Below are 25518 nucleotides of genomic sequence, written 5' to 3'. Positions count from 1 at the left end.
CGTGGAATTGGAGTAACACTGCCAGCAGAATTGTGGCTGTTTCTCAAAAGCTGTGTTTGGCTGAAAGCTGACATTAGCCTGAGCCCAGTTTGGGTCCTCCCCAATAAATTGGTGGATGTTACGCTGGAGTGTCAGGAGAAAACATGATCAGCATGCTGTGTTTTGGTCTGACTGATTTCTGAAAGGATGCTTTTAACAAAAAGAAACAATCATCTTTCGAGGAAATGAAACCGAAAGTTTATATGTAAAGTTGCTGAGTTATTAGGAATTCACAGGAGTCACTGGAAACTGACGGAGTGTGGCTTGGTGATGCAGCCTTTGTCAGCTTAGGGTTGTTGGACTGCAGCAGCTTTTGGAGTGCTGGGCTTTCCCTTTAGGTGAACAGTGTGTTGGGCAAACACCCTTTTGGGCTGGTATGAGAATTTGGGAAAAACAGCAATGTTTGGTGGAAGATCCAGGGTTCACCCACAAGCACTGCTTGGCTGACTGTGTCCTTGCTTCAGAGAAAGTCACATTCATTTTTTTGTTCATTCTGAAAAGAGGAGCTCGTTCTGTGGCCTGGGTGGCTGCGGTGGATTTTTGTGGGAACTTCAGGGCTGGACAGCAATTATGTGATTGCAGGCACTTAGGAATTGAGCTCAGTCATCTGGGTGTCTCTTCCTGCCCTGCAAGTGTTGCAGGCTGGGGTGCATAGCTTTTACTCCTGGTATTAAAGCTGGCCTCTAATGTTTTGCTGGTTTTATGCTTACATGGGAATTCTCTTTGCTTACAGGCACAGTGATCGTGGTGTCTGCCTGCTGGAACAGGGCAAAAACTTGCAGTATCAGTCTGCATCTAACCATCACTATCCCTAACCCATGTTTGTTTTTAATGTGCACTTTTTAACATGTTTCTCGTGGGACTTTGAGTCACCACCACCTGACAGAAACCAGTAGCATTTCAGTCTGCATGGTTGTAAGTCTTGCTAGCTGTTCCAGTGTTATCTCTAGAGCATGTGTTAGATATGAACATCTGGTGGCAGCAGTTTAAAATAATTTTAGAGGTTGAAAAAAAGCTGTTCTTCTAATGACTAAAGTTCCAGGGCGTTAATCTTACGAGGTTTGAGTCTTGCTCTAAGAAGCCAAATGCTCTTTTCTCATCTGTGATTTAGCTCCCTGTAAACTCAGGTTAGGCTCAAAGGTGGGAAAATGAGATCTCTAAGTTTAATTTTTTTTTCCCACACAGATCTATAAAACAATCTCCCAGGAGCTTCATCAAATGGGATATTTCTTTTAATGTTAAAATTGAGAACACAGGCTTTTCAGTGTGGCCAACTTCAGATGCCTGACTAGAGTGGACAAGGGAATTAGCTGCCTTATCTAATACTGTGTGCTCAGGAAAGTGGCTTCTGCTCTGAATTATTTCCTGAAAAGCTCTGGAGAGTGCTTAAACTGTGGGAGGTGTGATTACCAGTCTTTCCTTTAAACAGCAACCAGAAAGGAGATGTTGGGTTTGTTTTTTAAAGACACGTGGTAGGAAGAAGAAGATTCCATCTCTTTCCTTATTTTTTTTGAATTTGCAGAAAGTATGTTAGAAGATCAACTCAAAATACACTTGTCCAGAAAGATGTGAAGGAGCAGAACTCCAAATTTTCTTGTTTGTTGCAAGTTCACAGGTGTGTCTTAGTGTACATAAACTGTTTTGCTCAACAGTGTATTGTGCTTTTCAGTCCATGTGGGAAATAAACCAAGAAGTGAACCAGAAATACACAAATTACACTTTTGAGACAGAACAAATTTCCTGAATTTTCTTCCAAGTTTTCTTTACTTTGTTTATGGGAGATTTTGGATAAGTGAATATCTTCTTTTACATTGCTGTTATTAGTATGTGAACTAATAGAAAAAGTACCTTAGAGATAAATACTCATCCCTCTAGTTTTGGCCTTGTAAGAACTAACTGATTTTTCAGTTCTCTCTTAGCCTGTTTTGGATCTGAATAATGGCTTTCTGTCTTTCTAAGTGACTGTATAGGAATTTGGCTCTGGATCTCTTAAATTTATACCAGATCTGTATTCAGTGGGTTTTGATGGTCCTGGCTGGTGTGGGGATTTATCCACTGGCAGCATTTCCATCTCCCATACACACAGAGTTCTGGCCTGCTTCAAAGCAATTTTTGGAGAGAATTCTTCTAGCCCTGTAAGAGGCTGCTACTGATGATTCTTTATTCTCTGGCATCAGACACTGTATGTGAACTTTTACTTTATGAAGTGGTGACAAAAGGTCTTGGTGATGTGAACCATTCAGCTTCTCTTTAGTGAGCAAAGTTTGCAGTTCAAAACTGTTACATGTTTCAATGACAGGTGTATTAAATCCCTCTCTGAAAAGTCAGTCTGTGGGAGGGAGGCTTCCCCCCAGCTCTGCAGGTGCAATGTGAAAAAGGAGGCAACCCTGCAATGCTCATGCTCTTGGAACTGTATTAAGTTCTCTGGAAGCAGATATTTTGTGTTTTATTGTAAGTAGTGTCAGGTTTTTTTAGGTTTTTTGGGGTTTTCTTATTTTGGGAATCAGCCTTATAAAAGTTGAAGGCATTACTGAGTTTCTTACAATGAGCTGTGCTCTCGGTGAACAAAGTCGGAGCAGTTAATTCTTACGCTGAAGGACCAATACAAGGAGTTTTGTTGAGAGGGTTTGAGGAAGTCTGAGCTCACATGGAAATAAGGTTAGATTTTCTGCACTTAGCTAGAAGCAAAGGAATATTTTGGCATCTGATCTCCAAATCTGTGTGCAGAGGTGGGTATGAGGGATTTGCTGCCAGCAGAGTGCCCAGGCCTTGCTGATACCGTGATTGATATGTGGTAAGCAAAGACTCAGGGGGTTTGATGTGCATCTAGAGTCCTTGTCAGTTTAATTTATGGTGGATATGCCTTTCTGGACTTGTCTTGTCATGTCTTTGTCTGCTCTTCAACTTGCACTTTTTAATAGCTTTTTACATGTAAACACTGACTAGCTATTTGCAGCTTCCTTGTTTTTACTGAATTTGGCTTTGTTCCACAGGGAATACACGTGAAAATGTCAGTGCCATGAGAACACCACTTGAAAAGATTTGGAACTTTTGGCCTTTTTATCACAGCCCCACGTGCCCATGAATTTGGTATTTTGGTAGAAATCTGGCAGTTTGGAGGAACCTCTGAATAATGATCTGAATAATCTTACTCCCAAAGAACAGTTAGTGTTAGGCATGGTGCTGAAATGTCCCTGCAGGAGGAAGTAACCCTCTCATCTTAGAGGGTGGTGCTTTCCAGGGCATAGATGATGCATGTTTAGTTAATCTGGGAAAACTGAGCTTGCTACTGCTGATGTTTTGTTTTTTATGTGTAAGTGGATGACTTTAATCTCTGATTTCATAAATCTGGCACTTTAAACAGGAACAAAATTGCTCCAAAAATATATTAGCCAAAGTAAATATTGACACAAGCAGTAAAAACGTTATTGTATTGCGAATCTAGTGGCAGAAGAGGCAGGGGAAGTTAAGCACATTGGCTGCGGATATTTAGTGATTTTAACGCCTCTCAGGACAAAACCCAGCTTTTTGGTGGGGGGAAAGCATCGCTGGGACTGTCACTGCCACTCTCCAGTGCTGTTCACCTGCTCACAGGATAACAGCCTAATGAAGCACCCTTGAGAGGTTCCCTGTTCATCTTTCAGCTGCTGTTGGAGTTGTTTGTTTTCCTTTGTGCGCCGTAAATGCTCGCATGCCATGAGAAGCGCAAGCTGCTGAGTGTGTGTCATTACCTGGGGTTAAGTGCTGTCTCATTGCTTCCCAGGCTGCCTGCTGTTTCCCGGGGAGATCATGAAACGCCACCGGCTTCCTAGCAGCAGCGAGGACTCTGACGACAATGGCAGTAAGTGCTCCTTTGGTGTAGAGCGCAGGAGGTTACGAGCTGGAAAACGTGTCCTAACGCAGTGCTCCATGTGCCAGAGGCATTCTGCATATTTGGTTGAGCTGGGAGCAGTGCGTGTTGTAAGGATCTGGTGTTGAGCTCAGTCATTCTGAGCACAGGAGATCCAGGATCCCCCCATTGAACTGACATTTTAGTGGATAAGATAAAACAAGAGCTAAACTAAAACATATAGTTTTAGAGAATAAGATAAAGGAAGAGCTTTTACCAATTAAAATATGAAGCAGTTAATCTTGGAATTAAGTTCTGAAATAGATACAATTGACTGACCCGTTACTTCTTACAGCGCTTGTTTATGTCATTTGCTATACAATATAAACCTTCTGTCAAACTTGAAAAATTCTCTACAAATTCATATCCCACAAAAAGCCAGTGGTCATCTTGGAAATCTTGGCAAGCAGCATAAATTATCATTGTAAAGACAGAGTGAGCATGGAGACATCTGCTGATGTTGCCCATACAAGTTTGCATAAGGATTTTAAGTTTGCTTCAGTCTTCTCACACCCTCTTACACAGTGGGCAAATATAGTGCTTAAACTTAAGCAGAAAAGGATTACAGACCATGAAAGTTGTCCCTCACTGCATTTGAAGATTTTCTTTGAGGAATTGTTTAGAAAAATTTGAATTCAGCAAATCACTAATCTGCATATGGAACGGTTTTTATTTTTTTATTTATGGTTTTTAACTGTTCCTGTACTGCTTTAATTAGCACACACTGTGATATCTCTCTCTGTCTTGTGTTTGGATTCCAGGGACTGATAATCTTTCATTTAAGCAGAAAAAACAAGGGGTGGTGAGGAGGGACAAAATACCAGTTTGGGGAATGTGCCAAGGTGTCTTATTTGCCCAAATGAGCAAGTAGATTGCACTTGGCAATACTGCAGCTTAGCCAGTTGTCAGAGAGGTTTTTGTGGTTTTAATTTGACCTATCTGGATGCACATCTTCAAGCCTGGGTTTTTTTTTTTTTTTTTCTAAAATTTCAGTCTGAAAATGATTGGGCTGCTTTCCTAGGTGCTTTTGAAAGCTTCACTCTGAGAATTTACCCCCGTGGTACACTGTGGCTCCGTGTGCTTCACCTGCATGCATTTCATAGGTGTGTCTGTGCTGCCTCTGCTCTGGTATGGCCAAAGCTGCCTCTCTAAACAGCCCTGGGCAAACTGGTGCTGAAATCAAGTAGTAAAGGTGAAAGGATTAGAGAAGGTAAGAACTAGCAGGCTGATTAGGAGTTCATCCAAATAAGGATTGAGCAAAATCTGTTAGAGGTGAGGAATTTGGCTTGGTTTTGGAGAGCTACCTACAATTGGGGGATTTTGGAAGAATAAACCCCAAACAAACCAGACACGTTTTTGTTGGTTAGAAGTTTAGTTGAGGTTATTAAAATTGAAATCTGTGTACTTCCTTAAAGGTGATGTGTACTTCCCAGAAACAAAGCTGTGTTTTTATTTGTAAGATAAACAAGTAGCAACAAACATGATATCTTCCATTAGAATTTAGCTTCACCCTTTTTTCATTCCCTAGCAGCTTTAGAAAATAGTGTTTCATATTATTAATCTTTATTTTCACTCTCTTAGCTGTTTTCTGTAAGCCTTTGATCTCTTCATGTGCCTTGTGTAACAGCTTTTACCAAATAAAATGTGAAGCAGTTAATCTTGGAATTGAAGTTCTGAAATAGATACAATTGACTGACCTGTTGCTGATTACAGTGCTTGTTTGTAATGGCATTTGATGTATGACTATTTGGAATAGAGCTATCAACTTAGTGAATTATATTTTCCACAATATCTGTTCCATAGATCATGATATAAGAAAATGAGTTTGGAAAAGAAAAGGAAACCTCTTGCCCTTTTATGATCTGTCTGTTTTAAAGCCTGGTTATTGCAAATAACTTCAGTGAATGAATTGCATGGCAAAGGTAGTGAGATTGTAAAAGTTTTTTCAAGTATTATTTGAATATATACTATTTCCTTTGCATTACACTTGTTCTTTCCTTGATTATGGTTTTTTCTTTTTTTTTTTTGCCTCTTGTTACTGGGTGAATTAAGATATAGGTTCCTGCATACTGATTCTATTTCTATATACATGTTCAGAAGGAGTGTTTAATGTGGGGTCAGCACTTCCAAGGCTTTTTGTCATTCAGACTTCCCTGAAAAGAATGACTGACTTAGCTTAGGTCCTTTCCTCTTTTCCTGTTACAGGAGATACCAGTGGTTCCTTGCAACTATCTTTGAATGTCAAGGGTGTCCCCTTACAGGTTTCACCTTCACATGATCTCTCTTGCCTTTGGTAGAATTACTGATTACTCCTCACTATGTTTGTTTCTGTATTCTTACTTTGCCAGTAGTATCTCTGATCCACTGTACTTAGAGTAGTCTTAGAAGGGAAAGCAAGTTTGCCCCCCAAAAAATATAAAAATTTCTGTTGATTTTTTGTGGTATGTATTGAAGGCTTCAAGTTTTTCGCTAGCTGTTTTTCCTTCTCACAGTTTCCAGAGGCTGACAACAATTACATTTGACTATTCTGGGTGTTTCAAACAGACATCATCTAATTGAAAAGCTGCAATTTTAATCAATTCCTGGCTGGAATCCTGTTGGCAAACACCTGCTTCCCTTTCAGTCAGTGGTGCCTCTTGACCCTCCAGTGGACTTGTTGCTTCATGATTTTTGAGCTTAGGGCTCAGCCTTGCTCTCCCTCATCCTAAATGAGGATTGTGCCTCCAGCTGCTGCAGTTCTGCAGCTGATTTTTGCATGCCATGCTTTACTAGGCTGTGATCAGGCATCTCAAATTCATCATGAGGGTCACTGAGGAAATGTGGTTGGGCTAATCTGAATGATGGTGATTCTTTGGGCTAGGCTTGTGCAACCTGGAAAATATTTTGAAATCTACATTTTATTCTCTTGAGCTCAGGATCCTGAATATTTGGAATGTAATAGTAATGATGCCACTAATAATGGAATTTATTAAAAAAAAAATTGTTTTTCATTGGATCACTGAACTGAATCAGTTTCCTTGGTAGTCACAAGGAAACAAAGCTCATACCCAAGTGCTAAAAGTACATTATTCTGGAGATACAGTAGTTCTTCAGAGGGAGAAAAAGATGCTCTCATCTTGTGAGATGAAAGAAGAGAGAATGGCTTTCATTTAGGGGCAAAATACAGCAGAGAAGAAAGCTTAACAGCATGGCTGCACTCCTGGAGCATGGACATGTATTTACTGACTCATGTAAGATATTTTAGTGTGGGTGTTCATGTGTTTTTTTTGCAGAATTTTAAAGACTTGCAGCTTAAAGTCAGCACCCTTGCTTTCCTCATCACTTCTTTGCCCTCAGACTTGATTCTTTTCCTAAAGCTAAGCCCCCAAAAGTATTTCTTTCACGTACTTCAACCTAACTACTAGAACTTGTTAAGCTGTGTCCCCTTAGAATCAAAATTCTAAATCCTCATTTCAACACAAAGCCAAAATAGCATATTTGAAGCACTGGGCAGGAGGTGTCAGTGCCAGTTTTGTCTGGCAATTCTGAAGTGAGTCCCTGGATATCTGAACATGTTCTCAGGGATTTCATTTTCTGAAATTAGAGGTCACTTTTGAACATCTTACCCGTGAAATATAATTGAGTGAAAAATGACTGCAGGCATTGCTCTGGATTTTGAACTTTTGTCTAAATACAGAGGAATGGTGTTGAGAGAGGAGGCTTGGGGAAGTGCCTAAGAGTTTTTGCTCCTGAAAGCTTTTCTTCTTTGCTCACCTGGCAGAGCTTGTTTGTTCCTGTGGCCTTCCAGGTAGTGTAGCAGAGCAACTATAATGGGCATTCATATTAACCAGGCCCTTCATAAAACCCTTGTGATGTACATGCTGCATTCTTCAAAGCCTGCAGAAAGGAAATCAGTAATGTTCCCCTCAAATCCATGACACTCCTGCTTCCTGGTGGCTGGCTTTGATAGTTTTTAAGCAAATTTTGTTACACTGCATTTCAGCTTGCTGCTCTGTTGCTAAACCTTCTCTTTATGGTTTGGGGTCTCACTCTAATTAAATGTTAGATGGTGAAGCTGTTTTAGCTTTCCTGCTCAGTGTTTGACACCTGGCTTTTTAGTCCCATTGGTCTGTAAATCTGTAAAGGTGGTTTGTGCTCGATATTCCATATGCTGTTTCCTGGTGAGATCAAGTTGTGCAGTGGAGGAGTTCCCATTTATAGCTTCAGGGCATTCCTTTTTTGCATAAATTGGTTTGACATGTGGACAGCTTGTTTTTGAGAAAGGTCTGAAACTCATGGACATTTGTATAAGGGATATTGTGTGAAATCCAGGCATTCCTTGGTGTCCAAGAGAGTTTGTGTGCTGTTTTCTGTGAGCAAGGAATTCAAAGCATGATTTTATTCAGACTTTGCTTGCTTTTTCATTAATTCTTGGAGGGGTTATCAATTTATCACACTCCTACATGCAGAGTGTCCAAGAAGAGAACTGAAGACACTTGCAGATGAAAAATACTTCCAAGATTTACAGAGTTTCACGTGAGTTCTGAGAAATGAAAGATTTAATACCTATGGATTATGGAATAGAGTTCTGTAATTTAGGCAGACCCTTATTCTATCATAGCTAAACAAATGTTATTTTAAAGTTAAACGAATTTTGCCAATATCCATTGCACTGACTGAATGACGAGGATCTTAGATTTAGAAAGGGCTTTGAATCCCAGTGGGTTCCTGTAGTGTTTGAGATGGATCCCAGGGTGCCTTCACAAAGGTTACTGAGTACATAACCTTGGGGGGTGTGTCATTTACTGTGGAATTGCAGCTGCTGCTGGCCTGAAATGTGGTGGTGATTGCATGTGCAGAGCTCTGTGCAAAGGAAGCCAGGAAGGTTTTTTTGTTTTTCATCTGAACCCGCCAGGAGGTAAGGGATGGTGACTGAGCAACAGAATGTAATGTAGTCTCAGTGCTCAGAATTTGGGCAAAGCAGCAATTGTGGTGGTCACTGTGTGCCTTTCAAAAAGGGTTGGTGAGTGATGGCAGATGGTAAGAAGTCACCTCATCTGGAGGTTAAACTCAGAGTGGGGCAGAGTGGCTTGTGCTGAAGTTGCTGGAGCAATCTGGAAGTGTGATTTGAAAGGCTTCTCTTGCCTGATAGGGTATCACATCTGAGAAGGGGACTTCCCATAATGATCACCATCGTTTGACAGGAGGAAAAGTGCCAGGAAAACAGCAGCTCTGGACATGAGGAGAGCAGGCCACAAAGCTGTTCAAGTAAATAAAGGCCCCTGGGAAAATGTTTTTGTAGATGCTGGGGTCCATCAGTGCTTGTCAGTTTTTAAACACCACCTCCTAAGGGCACAGGAGCAGGCAATTCCGAAATGTTGCAAGTCAAGCAGGCAAGGTTAAGGCTGGCTGGGCTGAACAGGGATGTCCTCTTGGATGTAAGCCAAAAAAGGAAGGTGAATTCTGAGTACAATGGGGTCAGGTGACATGGGAAGAACACAGAGATGCTGCTTGCCACTGTAGGGAGAAATTCATGTGGCCAGAAATGTTTTGTTAAATACATTAGTGGCAAAAGGCAGTATTGAAACAGCATCAGCCTTTTGCAGGATGAGGATGGTCACCCCACAAACAGGGACAGGGACATGGACAAGGCAAGAGGTGTTTAATGCATTCTTTGTCCCTGTCTTCAATGCTGATGATGGCCCAAGGGGGTCTCAGTGCCCTGAGCTGGAGGATCATGACAGTGAGAATCATCAACTCCCAGTTGACCCTGAACTTGTGCAGGACCTGTTGCTGCAGCTGGATCCCTACAAATCCTTAGGGCCTGATGGGATTCATCACAGCATCCTCAAGGAACTAGCTGATGTCACTGAAAAACATTTCTTGATGATTTTTGAACGGTTTCAGGAATCCTGAGAATCCCAGCTGACTGGAAGCTGACAAGCATCATGACAATTTTCAAGAAGTGCAAGAAGGAAGATCCCAGAAACTACAGTTCTGTCAGCGTCACTTCAGTGCCTAATCACGGAAAAGATCAATTTAATCATGGTGAAGTCATGGAAAAGATTATTTGGGGAGGTATTGAAAAACAGCTGTAGGATAACACAACCAGCCTTGTGCCAGTACAGCTTTGTGAGGGGAAAGTCCTGCTTGTTGAATCCTTCTACAACAAGGTGACCTACTTGGTTGATCTAGAAATGCCAGTGGATGCAATTATTTTGGACTTGAGCAAAGCTTTGGACACTGTGTCTCGTAAGATCCTTCTGGACAAGATGTCCAACACACAGCTGGATAACCCTGTTACATGATGGGTGAGCCACTGGCTCATGGGTCAGGCACAAAGGATTATGGGGAATGGGGTGACATCAGCTGGTGTCCAGCCTCTGCAGGGCTCCATCCTCACCCTGTGCTCTTCAAAGTCTCCCTAAATGGCCTGGACATGGAACTGGAAGGAATGCTAAGCAGCTGTGCCAAGGACACTTCATTGGGAGGTGTTGTCAACTCCTCTGAGGGCAAAGAAGCCCTGCAAGATCTCAGCAGATAAAGAGAGATGAGCAATCCCCAACCATATGAAGGACAGTAAGGACAAGTGCAGGATTCTGCACCTGGGATGGGGCAACCCTGGATGTACAGACAGACTGGGGAGTAAGAGGCTGGAAAGCAGTGCCACAAAAAGGGCCTTGGGGGTCCTGGTTGAGGGAAAGTTGAATGAGAGTCAGCAGTGCCCTGGCAGCCAGGAGGGCAACCATGTCCTGGGGGCATCAGGGACAGCATTGCCAGCTGGGCAAGGGAGGGCATTGTCCTGCTCTGCCCTGCTCTGCACTGGGGTGGCCTCACCCTGAGTGCTGGGGGCACTTTGGGGTGCCACAATATAAAAAAGACATGAAGCCGTGAGAAACCATCCAGAGAAGCACCACAAGGATGGTGGAGGGTCTGGAGGAGAAGCCATATGAAGAGTGGCTGAGGTCACTTGGTCTGTTCAGCCTGGAGAAGAGGAGATAGAAGGGAGACCTCAGTGCAGTTACAATATCCTTGTGAGGGGAAGCAGAGGGGCAGGTACAAATCTCTTCCCTCTCATGAGCAGGGACAGGACTCGAGGAAATGGCATGAAGTGAACCAGGGAGGTTTAGGTTGGACATCAGGAGAAGGTTCTTCACCCAGAGCGTGGTTGGGCACTGTAACAGCTCCCCAGGGCAGTGTCACAGCACCGACCTGAGAGAGTTCACAAAGCACTTGAACAATGCTCTCAGGCTCATGCTGTGACTCCTGGGACTGGTCCTGTGCAGGGCCAGGAGTCAGACTCCTTGGTCCTTATGGGTCCCTTCCAATTCAGCACATTCTGTGATACCATGATTCGTTTTTGGAGAAGCACATTCATTTTTCTCTACAAGACTGCTAGATTGAGTCCACCTAAGTCCACTGGACTTTCAAGGCCTTGACAGCATCATGTTATCAACCTGTGAATGGGAGGTGCTCAAATTGACTTTGATAACCTCTGGTAAACTGGAGTTAAAACTGTTATGGTAAAACATTGCTACCATGGGAATTGGTCTGAGGCTGGAGTGGCACTTGGGTCTTGTGCTGAAAAACAAGATGAGGTCAAGGAATTCCTGACTGTTACAGGAGTGACGTGTGCATGTGCGTGGTTTTGTGTGTGTTCTGTGAGATGATAAAACTCAAATCCGTGCTGCTGAGGAAAGGGATGACAGGTGGCAACTTGTGTTAAAGTGCTGTGGCAGGGAGCTGCAGGGATGGCTCATTATGTGTGTCAGAGACTGAGCACTTGTGCTGTGGTGCTGTAAAGCACTGCAGAGATCTCATGGATCCACGCATTGTTCAGCAGCTGCAGCTGGGGAGTCATCAACTGATAGTGAATTTCAAGGAGCATTGCTGTTGACAAGAGATAAAAGGCTATTGCTTCTTGTGTTTTGATCTTGGATGAGATTATTGTATTATAATATGCTATAAAGATAAGGAAGATAGATGGGCAAGCCCTCCAGCACCAGGAAAAGTAAGAAAGGAAATTTGGCTTTGTGAAATGGTGTCTTAGGTGGTGTTTGCTTGCATGCTGCTTTCTCTGTGATAAGAGGCCTGAAGACTTCTGCCCAGCCAGCTCTTTCTGTACCTGACGTAGTGGAAACTGCCCGCAGAATAGTTTGCCTCTGTTTGCTCTGTGCTGGAATTTGAGTCCAAGCAGGGAGATATTTCTAAGTGACACGGAGATCCTGCTGAAAGGAGCTGTGGGCCAGGCACTAAATGGAGAGATTGAGCACCTCTGTTTTCTCCCTGGGCTGTAGATCTTTGTGACAGCGTTGGCAGCAGCCCCTCGTTGGTCTCAGAGTGAGCTGCAGAGCAGCACAGGCATCTGGAAGGGCTGGTGCTAAGCAGAAGTGACAGGCAGACATGGATCTGTGTCAGGGCTGCTTTGCTGTGTCGTGCTGCCTGCTGGAGCAGGGTAGCAGCAGTGTATTTACAAAGAAGTGAGGCTTTGAAGTGTTCAGAGGCTGCAGCAGCAGCAGGTAGTTCTCCAGGGACACAGCTGGGTGCCTCACAGGTGGCTTTACAACAGCCTTGTGCATGATACCTAATAGCTGAGACTTCTCTGCTCATGCTGAGCAGTGCATTAGTTGTGGGGTAGAATTCCCTGAGGGTTTGAATTGTTTTATTGGTTCCAAGCAATTTTCTGTTTTGATTGGATTTTTTTTTTCCTTGGGATGAAAACGTATTCTTGACAGATCATTTAATAAAATGATGCAGTTAAAATTGATTAAGTTTTTCCTTTTGGGAAGCCTGTGTTCTTCACAAGTGGGGAAAAAGAACGCACACTCCTTGATTGCTTTCTTTTATTATCAGGAGGCGTGTGTGTTACATACACCCTGTGGCAGTATTATAAGAACACGGTATTTACAGTGTGAAGTGTTCATAGCAGCTTTGGGGAACAGAAAAAAAATTCCTATTTGAGTCTGAGAAGTCCTTTGCAGCACCAGTGGTGTGTTAGAGCTCTGTCTCTCGTGCTGAGGCTTACACCTTTTTCATGGTTTGGGATTCCTTTTTGCTTTTTTTTCTTTAAGTAGATAAATGCAAAAGGAAAACTAAGAGCAGGTAATAGGAGTAGGATCCCTCTCCTGTTGTTCTCAGTGATTAAATAATTTTAAAACACACAAACACCTTGGTCATCTGAAAGGATCTGAACTGTGAGAGAATCCAAATAATCTTGGTGTCTCTTCTAAACACCTTGGTCATCTGAAAGGATCTGGTGTCTCTCCCAGAGTGATGATGCTCAGTAGGCTACTGTTTCATCCGTTCATGTAACTCTTAATAAGATCCCTTTTATCTCTGATGTCTAAACAATGATGGAAATGCATGTTTTGGATGTCTGTATTTGGCTTCATGCCTTGGAGTTGTGTATTTTTCATATTTACTGTTTCTCACATGGCTTATGGTAGCATGGGCTCTCTTAACATCTCACTGTTTTTCCATCTGCTGTGAAACTCATTCTTCCCATGAGGTATATAATGGTATCTTACACAACTTTTATATCTTCCAAATCCCAGTGATTCACACTTGCCTTACGATTTTTGAGAAAAAAATTAATTCTATTTTACCATAACAGAGTTTAACTCTTGTCTTGATCTTTAGTTGTTTTTCTAGTCTTGGTGATCCTAATCCAGATTGGGACTAGGGCTAGTACTCTTAAAACTTGATGAACACAATGATTTTGGGTACTTAATGAAAGAGAATGATTTTGGTGAAATGTCTGGAATCTTCCTGAAATAACTGAGCTAGGTTCATGTGCTTATTGTAGTACAGAAGAGCTGTTTTTTAAATCCTGTGTTTTGTTTTGACCAGAGTAGATTCTGCCTTCTATATAATCCAGGGATGGTTCTGCATGCACTCAGATGTACAAATCAGATCATTAACCACTGAAGGAGGTGTAATGGGCTGTGCATTGCTGCTTTCAGTGAGGTCCCTTTTCTGGATTAAGTATGAAAATATGGAAAGGATGCTTAATAGACAAATAACATCCCTAATTTTCCTCCTACACTTCTATTGGTGTAGGCAGAGTGGGTGGATGGCTTATTAATGCAGGCTTTGGGAAATTCAGTGACTTGGCTTGGCACTGGTGAAGACAGTGACATTTTCCCATTAGCTTTGATGGAAGCAGAATTGAAACTCTGTTTGGGATTTCAAAAGTAGTTAGATTCAATACTGTTATGAGCTGGATATTTTGCTGTCATTTGGCTGGCTCTTTCAATTTCTTCCTTTCTTGTCTAAGCAGGCAGTGCTGGTTTGAATCTGAATTCAAGGCTTACAGTCTGGCTTTGTTTATTCAGTGAGTAAATGTTTTCCCTATTGACGTGAAGCCCTTGCCAAAGGTCATCTGCTAGCTGCAGCGTGTAGTAAAACCTCAGTCCCATGAGGAATTCTTCCACTGTTTTCTCCTAGCATTATGTAGTTTGCTCTGCTCAGAAAAATCCAGCAGGCAGCCCCTTGGTAACAGTGTTTCCACTGTGAGTTCACCAATGTCGTGTGCAAGGAAGAGGCTGTTGCAGAACTACCTGAGAAACTTTCTTTCCTTATTCAGTGGAAAAAAAAAAACCCTCATTATAATAGATCCTGAGGAAGGCTGGCTGTGTTCGACTTGTCTCTTAAGCGTGGAAATTTTACATAGTGTGCTTCCATACAGCACTTCAAAAATCCTTTAAAGTGACCCTCCTGTAATTTTGATGATGAGAGTTAGTTGCCCTTTTGTGAAACGTGGAACAGTTAATTAATGCAGTGACCAAACCCTTGTGTACATGGACACAGAAGGGTGCATTTAAGACACTTGTTCTGATGTGTAAGATGACACAGTGAGGAAATGGAGATGGGTGATATGGCAGGGATTGTCTTACTCCTCACCTTCGTAGCTTCTTTGTGGCATGAGAGGGACCTGGGAAAAGCTGCCCATACTCTTTTTAAATTCAGTTTATGATCAGCTGACATCAGAGCTGAATTAAAGGACACTGGTAAAGACCCAGAAGTACATCACACTGCCACTAGACTAATTTTGCCAGATGCTTGCCTTACTTGGGAACAGCTGTGTTAAAGCCTCCAGACTCACCAGCTCATCTCTCACCCGTGGCATTCACATTCCCTGAACATGATTCCTTCACCCAGGGTTTTTCTCCTGGGAAGCTGAAAGGCAGCAAGAGAGGCCTCAGAGAAAAGGAAAACAGATCTTATCTCATTTGCTTCTCCTGTGTTGTGCTCATGTGGAATGTGTTGGAGATTGTTTACCCGCAGGTGGTTGTTTCATTGCATTCTGCTGTGAGTTGTTTTCATTCATTGACCAATCGGGGCCAAGCTGTGCTGGGACTCTGGAAAGAGTCAGGAGTTATCATTATTATCTTTTTAGTATTCAGAAAGTATCCTTTCTGTATTCTTTAGTATAGTATAGTATTCTTTAATGTAATATAGTGCAATAAAGTAATAAATTAGCCTTCTGATAAGATGGACTCAGATGCATCCTTCTCTCCCCTCATTGGGGTTGCCTGCATTTACAATACTCACCAAAACTTGAATCAAAGACACCTTGCCAATACAACTTGTTCTTAATTCTGCCTCTTGTGAGCAGGCTCTCTCTCCCAGGTCCAACAGTGTACACAGCCACTCAGATCCACAAAAGAATTGGAAATTTCCAGGTGCTGACTTGCTGGTGCAGTGGCAGCTAGTTGGCCAGATATTAATGTCTTGCCAATGGAAAATATCAGAACCCATGAGAACTGAATAGTAATCTGTGTGGGTGTGTATGTGCGCTGTGTCTTCTAGGGAGGCTGTTGATTAAAGAAATCATATCTGTCTGAGTGTTAAAATGTTAATATTTACATTGCTGCATTGCAGGAAATAAATCTGGATTTTTTTTATCAGGCATTTTGGCTGTACGTCTCAGAGTTTTTGTGATGGATTTACTTACTCCCTTCTGACCTTAAAGAGAGTTTGAGGATGGTCTGATAGGATCCTCACAAGAAGTTTGTACTCCTGCTTGTGTTTCTTCTTCAGTTTTCAAAGGAACAATTGGTAGTTAAATGATCTTGGAAGTCTGGCTTTTAATAAATAGCAGTCAGTTACTATTTTTCTTTCTTTTTTTCCCCTTCATAGAAAGAAGGAAGAGTGCCAATAACTTCACCATCTCTTATATTAAAACACTAATATTTGCTTAAAAGGATCCTCTCTGTATTCTTACCTCAGGAGATAAGATTTTTAGCTATTTCCTGGGAACATTGCTTCAATTTTGACCATTATGCATATTCTGTGTAATGTCTGTTATTCATTGCTGTGTTCCAGAGAGGTTTTATCAGGGCAGATTTCTTAATGTATCACTAACTGAAAAGAGAAGACAAACAGATAACTAAAACCAAAATGTATTCAGTCATATCTTTCCAATGAAAATGTTGAACAGCTACTTCACTTCTAAAATGATTTTTTAACTTTTTTAATAGAAAACTTATCCCATCCTGTGCTTTCTGATCCTCGAGAGGTTGCTGTGGGCTGGTGTGAGGTGATGCTGCTCTTACAGACTGTAGCTTTACCCTTTTTACTCCTACCATGTTTGTGCACAGTGAAGGAATAAGCAGTGTGGGAAGGCTTTTGCATCAGTTTGCTTCAATTTGTCTACAATTAATGTCCAGATCTGCAAATTCTGAGTTAATGACATAGGACTTAGCTTCCCTGTTAGATAGACCTATTGCAAGTCCTTCATCTCTGCAACCCAGAAAGATTTATTGGCTTTTTTTTTTTCCATTGCTGCTGTGTAGTTGGCAGTGGAAAATACCTGCTGTACCTGTAAATCTCATTGTGATTTGCACAGGTATAATACATTCTGGTGTCAAAGCACTATCTTGTCAAAGGAGTGCAGATTCTTTCTCTTTTTCCTTCCCTCCTGTTACAATATTTCTGAAAGCTGACAGAGACTCTGTCAAACACTTCCAAGGCAAAAAGGTATAATTTGTTTGGAATGTAGTGAATAATTATGCAGACAAAAATCATGCAGCCACACTGGGAGATTTGCTTGGGAGAAGAAACAACAGCTTGTTCTGTGGGCTCTGCTCTGTGTGTGTGGCAGCGTGCTTCATTTTGCAGAGGCTTGTGCCAGCAGAAATCAGGTAACCAGTGTAGGTATCTAGGACATTAGCTTCAAAGAGTACATCCCAGGCTGTTGGCAGAGCTCCTGGTCAGTTATTAATCTGCAGGAAGTCATTTATTGATGCTCAGGGGGAAGGATGTTCTGAAGTGGCTTTTTTGGAATGCTGGGTGGAAGGCAGGTAAGTGCAGTGCAGCCAGGACAGGGAAATGGGAAACAAAACACACCCGGGAGAGTGATCACAGAAATTCAGGATTGAGTGGCTTTTGAAAGAGTTTCCTGGGGGTTTGTCACAGAAGTCTGCAAATTATCATTTCTCTATCCTAGGTCTGTCTACCTGGTCCCAGCATTCCAGATCTCAGCGGCGCAGGACTTCGTGCTCCAGAGATGAAGACCGGAAACCTTCTGAGGTATTTCTGGAATTTGACTTGCATCTTATTATATCTCTCAAAGTGCCTGTACACACAATATATCCATACATCTTTTGGTAATGGATCAATTTTTTTCTGATTTACTTTTTTTTTTATTTTTTAAATTTTTTCCCCCCTATATTTTGGCTGGCACATACGTCCCCTCCCTCACCCCTTCTTCCCCTCTCCTCCTTCCCCTGAAGATCAGAGAGTTCAGCTGTTGGTACAGTTACTGCCAGCACCAGTTTCTATCTGTGAATTTTGTTGTAGTCTGACACCCATTCAGCATAGCTGCAGAGTCTTCCTTGTGCTATTTTAGGCATCGGGGTTTATTTGCAGCTTGATTTGTGAACAGTGGAAATTTACATTAGGTGCATTTATTTCATAGTTTGTATCAGGGCTCTGTGTGTGTGATCTTTGCTAAAGTGCTTGTCAAACTAGAAATCTGCTCCCTGACAGTTCTGTCTCGTCTAGTGCTTTGAAGAGATGCTATCAGGGGAGATAAAAATCTTTGAACTTTCCAGGTTGGATCAGCTGTTAGTAACACACAAAATGTGATCCATTTCTTTGGAAATGTTCTTGCTGAATCTTCCTGTCTTCAGGCAAAATACTACACTGCAGACTTTGTAGAAGCTGCAAAGAAAGGATTAGCTCTGGGAGATGGAATTTCTCATTTATTGCACTTGCCTAGGACATGTATTCCTTACACATAAGTGGGTGGTGTTGAGGAAAAACTCCTTTATTAATCTCCCTAATGACAGTGTACCTGAGTTTCAGAGAAGAGTTTTCACAAGGAGAATGCTGTTCAGTGTGAATTATGTCTAGTAGTGGTGTTTTCCAAACTCCTTTGCTTGTTGGCTCTTAAAGACTTTTCTTATCTTGCCAATGTGGACATCCCTGGTGAATTTATTCTTGTTAACAATAGGTTTGTTTTCCTTAGTTACCTTCCATGCCTCTCTTAGAAGTAGCCCCTTATACCTGCTTTTGAGAACCACCTCGTGAAAGGCTATCAAGAAATCATCTGAGATAATGAGGAGTCTTGCTGTTGGTTTTTTTTTTTTGTGTGCTTCTGTTTTCTCCTCTCCCTTACCTTTTGCTGTCAGAATCTCTGCAGTTTTGTGCTGTTCTCTCAGTCTGGATGAGCTTCTCTTGTGTTTCCCTTTAGCTCTGCTCCCCAGCCTCCCCCCCCTGCTCTGTCCCTGCTGGTAGCAAAGTGACACTCAGGGACTCCCTGGGTGAAATCCTGGGCTCACTGAACTTGGTGGCAGAATTCCCACTGACTTCAGCGTGGCCAGGGTTTCACCCTTTAGCTTTGAAGTGTTCAGTGCTTCTGAGAGCCAGCACTTCTGTAAGCTCTGCTTCCCCCCAGGCACTCTGATTGCATCAGCAGCTAGAGGAGAAAGAAAGAACGGTGTCATGGGGCCACTGGCCTGGGAAAGGAGTTTCTTGGCTGTCAGGTGCTGCATTAGCTTTGCTTCTGAGGGAGTTTTGTGACTAATTTAGCCAAGAGCCTGAGTTATTTTGGCTCTGAGATTGAGCAAGGTTAGCGTCCCATTTTATATTTTTAGTCTTCTCTTAATTTGACTGTTGATTGCTTTAAGTCAAATCACTTAAAAGTGCAGAATCCCCTGGCCAGCTGTGCTTGTTTGTTTTGTGAGCCCATTTACTTTGTGGCTTACTTTTCATTTCTTGATTGAAGCCTCACAGGACTTGTAATTTAATTGTTTTAAACGTTTCATTATATTTCATTACCAGCATTCACCCCGTTCTTCATATGGCAATTTTTCTCTTTACTGTTTAATGCTGGCAGTTTTTTCTGAACATGTCAAGACAAGTGTTAAGAAAAATGTCATGGTTTTATGCTATTTTAATGACAAAAGCAGTGTAGAAACAGAAACATATGTAGACAGAAGTGGGACAGTATGTGTGTGTTGGGAGGGAGGAGAGGTTTTGAGATGTGGCAAGGCAAATCACGCTTGAAAACACTCTCAGAAATGTAATTAGCCATCAGATACACTAAAATACTTCCCAAAAATCCAAGGTTTTCAGGTGTGTGGGTGGTGGGTGATGGAAGTGGCTGCCTGGGTTGCTCTCTGTGCACATCTGGTTTTGCCTCAGGAACACCCAGCAGTGAGCTGGGGCTGAGGTGACAGCATGGCCATTGCTCTGGGGCTGGGAGGATGGGTCACTTTGTCCCCTTAGCAGCCTCATAAGGGAGTCTAAGAGCACTGCCCTAAAAATCCAGAGGTTTTTTTGCTGTAGCTGCGGTGTGGGGCTCTGTGGATGTTGGTTCTGACCACCACAGACTGAGAAGTCTGCAGAGAGCTCTACCTGTCATCTTCTTGCCCTGGTGGTGCTAATCTTCGGTCACCTAGTTGTTTTTTAACCCTTTCCTTTGAATGAGGCATGGAGTAGTTAGAAATTAGTGTTGTGGAGGTGAGGAGGGCCTTGCCTTTTGCAGGGAGCAGGGGCTGGGAAGGGCTGGAACTTGTGTCAGCAAGTGCAGGCTTGTAGCTGGGATGCCTCTGATAGCAGCACTTGGCTTTCTGCAATGCCAACAGGCTGAAGCTGCCTCAGCAGACCTGCCACAGGAGTGAATCCCTCTTTTATTTCATTCTGTGGCTTGTTGAAGACAGTATGGCTGCTTGTTGGTGGCTGCTAGCCCACAGGTTGCCAAACATCCTGCTGGCTTTAGAGCTGGATGCCTTTGCAAAGGCAAGGGAAAATTACAGCTGTGACACAGAGGTGTCTGTAGCTGATTGAATAAATAGCTGTGCTGAATGGGGAGCTGCCACCAGAATTCCAGTTTGGGTCTTATTTTTTTATCTTTTGGGTTGTTTTTATAAGTAATTGCACAAAGAGTCATCTTCTTAGAATTTCCTCTTGAGACTGGTCATGGTGGAGTCATGCCTTGATTTCTACCACAGGGAATTTCTAGAATGTCTTGGTATGAGTCAGAGCTCCAATAATTAAAAAAAAAAATTCCAAAAAGCTTGGGAGCAAAAATGAATCTTTTTTTTTTTGTGCTGCTTGGAGCTCCTGCAGCTTTTATTGCAGCCAGTATGGAGGTGAAAGTGAATGACACCTTTTAGAGCAAGTGTGCAGGGCAGGAGGAGCTCCAGGACCTGTAGTGCAGTTAGGTGAAATCATCCTGCCAGTATTTGTGCCCTCAGCCACCCTTTCCCTGCCATGAAGCCAATCCCTGTTCTGCAGTGGGCTGGTGGTACAGTGCCCTTGTTCCCCTGTGTTACCCTGAAGCTGTGAATGCTCAATACCAAATGTCAGTGTCTCTGTTTTTCTCTCTTGGTCCCTCTCTTTGCAGGTGTTCAGAACGGACCTGATCACTGCCATGAAGTTACATGACTCCTTCCAGCTGAACCCTGATGAGTACTATGTGCTGGCAGATCCCTGGAGGCAGGAGTGGGAAAAGGGAGTTCAGGTGCCAGTTAGCCCAGGGACCATCCCAGAACCAGTAGCCAGGTATCATTTGGAGGAGTTGGGAACAAATACACACAATGTTTGTGCTGCATTGCCTTGGCTTCCTGAGCTTCGTTGCACAGGAAGGTCTTGGCTCTCAGAGATGAACAGCAACCTGGAATCACCTTTTGGAATGGTCAGAGAGGTCAAGAGTCAGGCCTGTTCTGCCCATGTGAAACACAAATGTCAGAGAACTGTTTTTGGCAGTGGGATGTGATGAGAGAACATTAAAAATAGCTTCTATTTTTAAGCCAGACTTGAGCTCACTTATCATTGCTGGAAGAGCCCTTGTCTGGTGTTCCCTTTGCTTATTTCCAAGCCATAGGTTCTTTTCAAGGAACAGTTGGACAAACCAGGCTTAAGGGCTAGAGAAAACACAGCATTTATTTTGTTTTCATAGGGGTTTTTTTGTGATTTCTTTTATTAACCCAAGAAATTGATTGTGCAACATTTCAACTGTTTTAAAAATCATCCAGATGTTCATGTAACTAAATAATGTGAGATTTTCTAGCTCTTATCCAAAAGCCCCTTATTTTCCTTGCCATGTTTGTTACACATAGATACTATTTCCTGTTTCAAATTAAACACTGCAGTCCTAAGGGCAGGAGTGTGCTGCAGCCCATTTTATGCTTAGTAGGGGTTGGAGAAAATAAGAGCAAGGATTTTTGCCATTTAATCATTCTAGATCTCTTTGAGTCAGTCCAGACTGGCCCATAAGGCATTACCAAATGACCCACCAGTGCTGGTGGGACCACAGCAGCTCAATCCTTGATACACAGCAAAAAAATTTGTGATGATGGAGCACTGACTGCTTCTTGTAAGGTCTGTATCTGCCAGCTTTAGCCTTGGGTTAAGGAAAGTTTGTTAGTGGTGTTTTTGTTCTGTGCAGCCACCTGCAGAGTGCCCCACTAGGAGGGGCTAACCTGCACATCAGGGCAATCCTGTCCATCCTTCTTCTGAAGGAGCTCCAAGGACAAGGTGGCATTTTGCTCTCTGCTCTGCAGTGTAGGAGATGGGAACCCTTTCCCTGTTCCACACTGACCCCTCCCAGTCCCTGCAGAGGCACACACACACACACATACATGGTACATGTGCACTCACACTGCCTGCTCCTCTCTGATTCCTCTGTTCAGCACCTCCCAGGGCTGTGGGAGGGCCACACACACCTGGGCACTTGGGCAGAGGAAAAACCTCCCAGAGGATCACTGCCCTGTGTCTGTCAGGGGGGCCTTTGGTGGCTATAGCAGGTCCAGGTACTCACTTGGGATAGAGCTGTTCTCTGCCAAAGGCAATAGAGATGTTGCCCCAAATTTAAGATGGTGAGAAGCAGGGAAAGAAGGCAGCACAGGTGTAGGTATTGGCACAGCAGGCACCACTCCTTGTTTTCTTGTGTGCTCCTACTGTGCACCTGCTGGTCAGAGGAGCCCTTTGATGCCTGGTTATTGTTCTCTTTGCTCCCTCACAAAACACTCAGAGAGCCCTGCCCTGGTGCTGCTGGAGTGCAGGAACAGCTCTGAGCCTGACTTTGGGAGGGAAGGGGGTGGTTCTGTACATGGAATAAGCAATAGGCAGATCATAGCTGGTGTAGGATGGGAGCCAAGGCTGTACAGGGAGAACATAGCAGTGAATAAAAGGCAGTGACTGGTGAGGGCAGAGGAGCAGGAGACAGGAATGAGGCTGTGTGGAGATTCACTGTGAACATGTGCTCAGAATGACAATTCAGCTCAGTGGCTTTCAGTCTGTAGTAAGGGTTGTCTTTTTTTGTTTACTTCTTTCTAGCCCAGAAATAAAGCCAGGAAAGGGAGATGTTTTGAGGTCAGAGTCACTGTGCTTGTTTCTTCTGTGCCACTACTGTGGCAAGGTGCTGCCCAGAGGTTATGGTTTCCACAGAGAGGTACTCAGGAAGGAATTTATGGTAAAGAAGATTTGGAGAGAAGTGCCCAGTTCAAAGTACATTCTCTGTGAAGACACAGTAGTCTGTAACATTTGAACACTGTGCAGTATGACCAGAAACAGTTTGGGCAGTGCAATTAGGCTGGCAAGGCCATTCACATTTGTATTTTTCACAGCACCTCAGAAGCTCCAAATTCAGCATTTGGCTCTTGCTCACCATTTCTCTGCAATAAGCTAGAAGAGGGGAAGCTTGAGGGATGTGCAAGACTGAAATAGGTAGAGGATTTACAGAGATCTGTTTGTGCAAATACAGCAGCAGCAGCAGATCAGTGTTCCTGCTAGGAGTTAACACATTGGGGGCAGAATAGAGTGGGGTTTGGGGGCTGTCCTGCTCCTGCTGGGGCTTAGGCTGCTCCCAGCAGAGAGCTGTGGCAACACAGGGTGGTGCAATCTCCTCCCTTGTGGCACCAGCACCCCAAAAATCACCTCCAGTGGTAGTGCAGGAGGCAGGCATTTGGCAGTGTGGCCTGTTGCTCCTGGAGATGGCTGGGGTTGTGTTGTGAGGTGTGTTTCATCCAAGCTCAGTGTCAGTGTATGCTGTTGACTAAGAGAAAGGGCAGTGTCCTCTACCGAGATAGCCAGGAATACTTTCTTTTTCCTTGAATGTTCTTGTGGTCAGTATTTTAGTTAAAAAAAAAATTCTTAAACCACAGTTTTAAAGTGTGTGTATATGGCAGCCACTATGTAAATACAGCATCCCTGCTTTGGCTTTAAACAAGTGTGAATTTCAGGTAAGAGTAAGCAGAGCTCTGTCCTCTAATATTTAATTTTATTTGGAATTCTGGCAATGAATTGGATATCTAGACAACTCCAGTTAAACTCTTAGCTCCAGTTAAGTTCTTACAATACCCCCAATCAGTTCTGGAAGTGCATGGAACTGTTTTCCCACCTCAATGGTGCCAGGTGATTGCTGGGACAGTTAGGTGGCTGCCGCTGCTGCTTGTTAGTCACTTAGAGCCAAGAATTTGGAATTCTCCAGAGCTGAGCCTCTCAGCACTCCTCATGGCTGCCTGCCTTGTCTGTTTCAGAGTGGTGTCTGAGACGAAAGCCGTCACCTTCACGCGGCCCAGGAAGTTCATCGTGTCCTCGGGCGCGGAGCCGCCGGAGCTGGGCTACGTGGACATCCGGACCCTGGCGGACAGCGTGTGCCGCTACGACCTCAACGACGTGGACGTGGCGTGGCTGCAGCTGGCCAATGAGGAATTCAAAGAAATGGGTGAGCACTCAGGGATTTGGTGCCTTTTTGTTTCTTTTTAAAGCTGGAAGTCTTAAGGATAATTTCAGGGGGTACTGGTCGTCGGTTTTTTTTGGGTTTGGATTGAAGGCACTTGAGTCCAAACACAAATTACTGTCTCAAGTGTTTATTATTTCTTCTCAGTAAAACAGTCTCATTACTGTGAGTTGGGCAGCTTTTCATTAGAAGGCACAAAATGGCCAACAATCTCTTGTCACAAGGTCTTGTAGGACTAAACTATCCAATTAAGAACTGACACCTAGATTATTTTCCTTTTTAACCTGATAACTGATCTTTGGAAGCATGCAATGCAGACTTTCCTGCCCAATTATAAAATGCTACCCAAACCCACGAAGAAGCAGCTTGAAGAAGAAACTTAGGATGACACCTTGTGCTTTCCATCTTGCCTCTATTTACAACATACTAAAAATCCCAAAACTTAAATTTCTCACTAAGTGCTACACTTACACTACTCTCTGTAATCTGTTTCACACTTTTGTGGATTTTAGTCTATCTTGAAGTCTAGGAAACTTTCTCCATGAATGAGGGTCAAAGTCAGTGCTCCCCTGGGGGTCAGGGCACCCCAGAGCAGACAGAGAAATATTCCCAGTGCCCTGGGTTTCCACGGGCAGCAGTGGGAAGAAGTAGTAGATGTATGAGGAGAGAGTAATCATGTGAGCAGAGCTGATGTGATTAAGCCCTAAGATAGATGTCAATAACTCCTGTGTTGTATCTGCTTAGACCTGGTCAGAATCTGGTCGCATGTTTTGTTTTTTTTCTCTGCTGCTTTCCACCTCACAAAGTTCCCAGTTTGCCATCTTGATTCTCCAAGGGAGCATCAGAGAGACCACCTGGTAGTTTTTCCAGGTAGTCCTATGTAATTATTTTAGCTCATGGTGTTCAGTGCAGAGAAGGCAAGACAAGTTGTTTGGCAGGTTTAGAGAATCTGTGCCAGCAGAGTGGCACAAGGAATGGGTCAGGAAGGAATTCCTGCACTGATTTATTGGAGGGAGCTCCCAAGCCTCACTGGGACTGTGTGCTGTAGTTCCAAATCGTTGTTTGGCAGAGGGAAAATGCTGTGCCAGGTAGAAGAAGTTTGGACATGTTGGTGAACACCTTTGGTTTTTGTTTTGGCCCTGTGGCAGTTCCCTGCTTTGGGCTGCAGTTTAGTCAAATGTGTTTTACCTGGCTGTAGCCCATTGGTGGCATGGCTGAAGAACTGGTAAACCACAAAATTACAATTTATAACTCTGTTTCTCCTTTCTAAACCAACGCATGAAAGAAACAGATGATGTCTTGGCCTGGTCTCTTAGCCAGGCCTTTTTCCACATCTCACATCAGCCCTGCTCAGGTTTAGTGTTGGGCTTAGAGGATTTCAGTTTACAATTCCAGAGTTTAGGTTACCTTTCCAGTT

General features: G+C 43.2%; 1 protein-coding gene across 1 annotated transcript in view; it reads left to right on the top strand.

Annotated features, from left to right (window-relative positions):
• Positions 1–3805: 3805 nt before the first annotated feature.
• Positions 3806–25518, top strand: part of JADE1 (jade family PHD finger 1) — a 35619-nt gene continuing 13906 nt past the window's right edge. Inside the window, exons 1-4 of the mRNA XM_031063758.1 lie at positions 3806–3880; positions 17358–17440; positions 20763–20920; positions 23899–24086. Of these exons, the coding sequence (XP_030919618.1) occupies positions 3829–3880; positions 17358–17440; positions 20763–20920; positions 23899–24086 (481 nt within the window). The 5' untranslated portion in view covers positions 3806–3828. The remainder of the gene's footprint in view (positions 3881–17357; positions 17441–20762; positions 20921–23898; positions 24087–25518) is intronic.

The sequence above is a fragment of the Geospiza fortis genome, unplaced genomic scaffold (assembly GCF_000277835.1).
Source record: "Geospiza fortis unplaced genomic scaffold, GeoFor_1.0 scaffold276, whole genome shotgun sequence".
Taxonomy (NCBI): domain Eukaryota; kingdom Metazoa; phylum Chordata; class Aves; order Passeriformes; family Thraupidae; genus Geospiza; species Geospiza fortis.
Note: the sequence above shows the minus strand (reverse complement) of the source record. Positions and strands in the feature narration are given on the sequence as shown.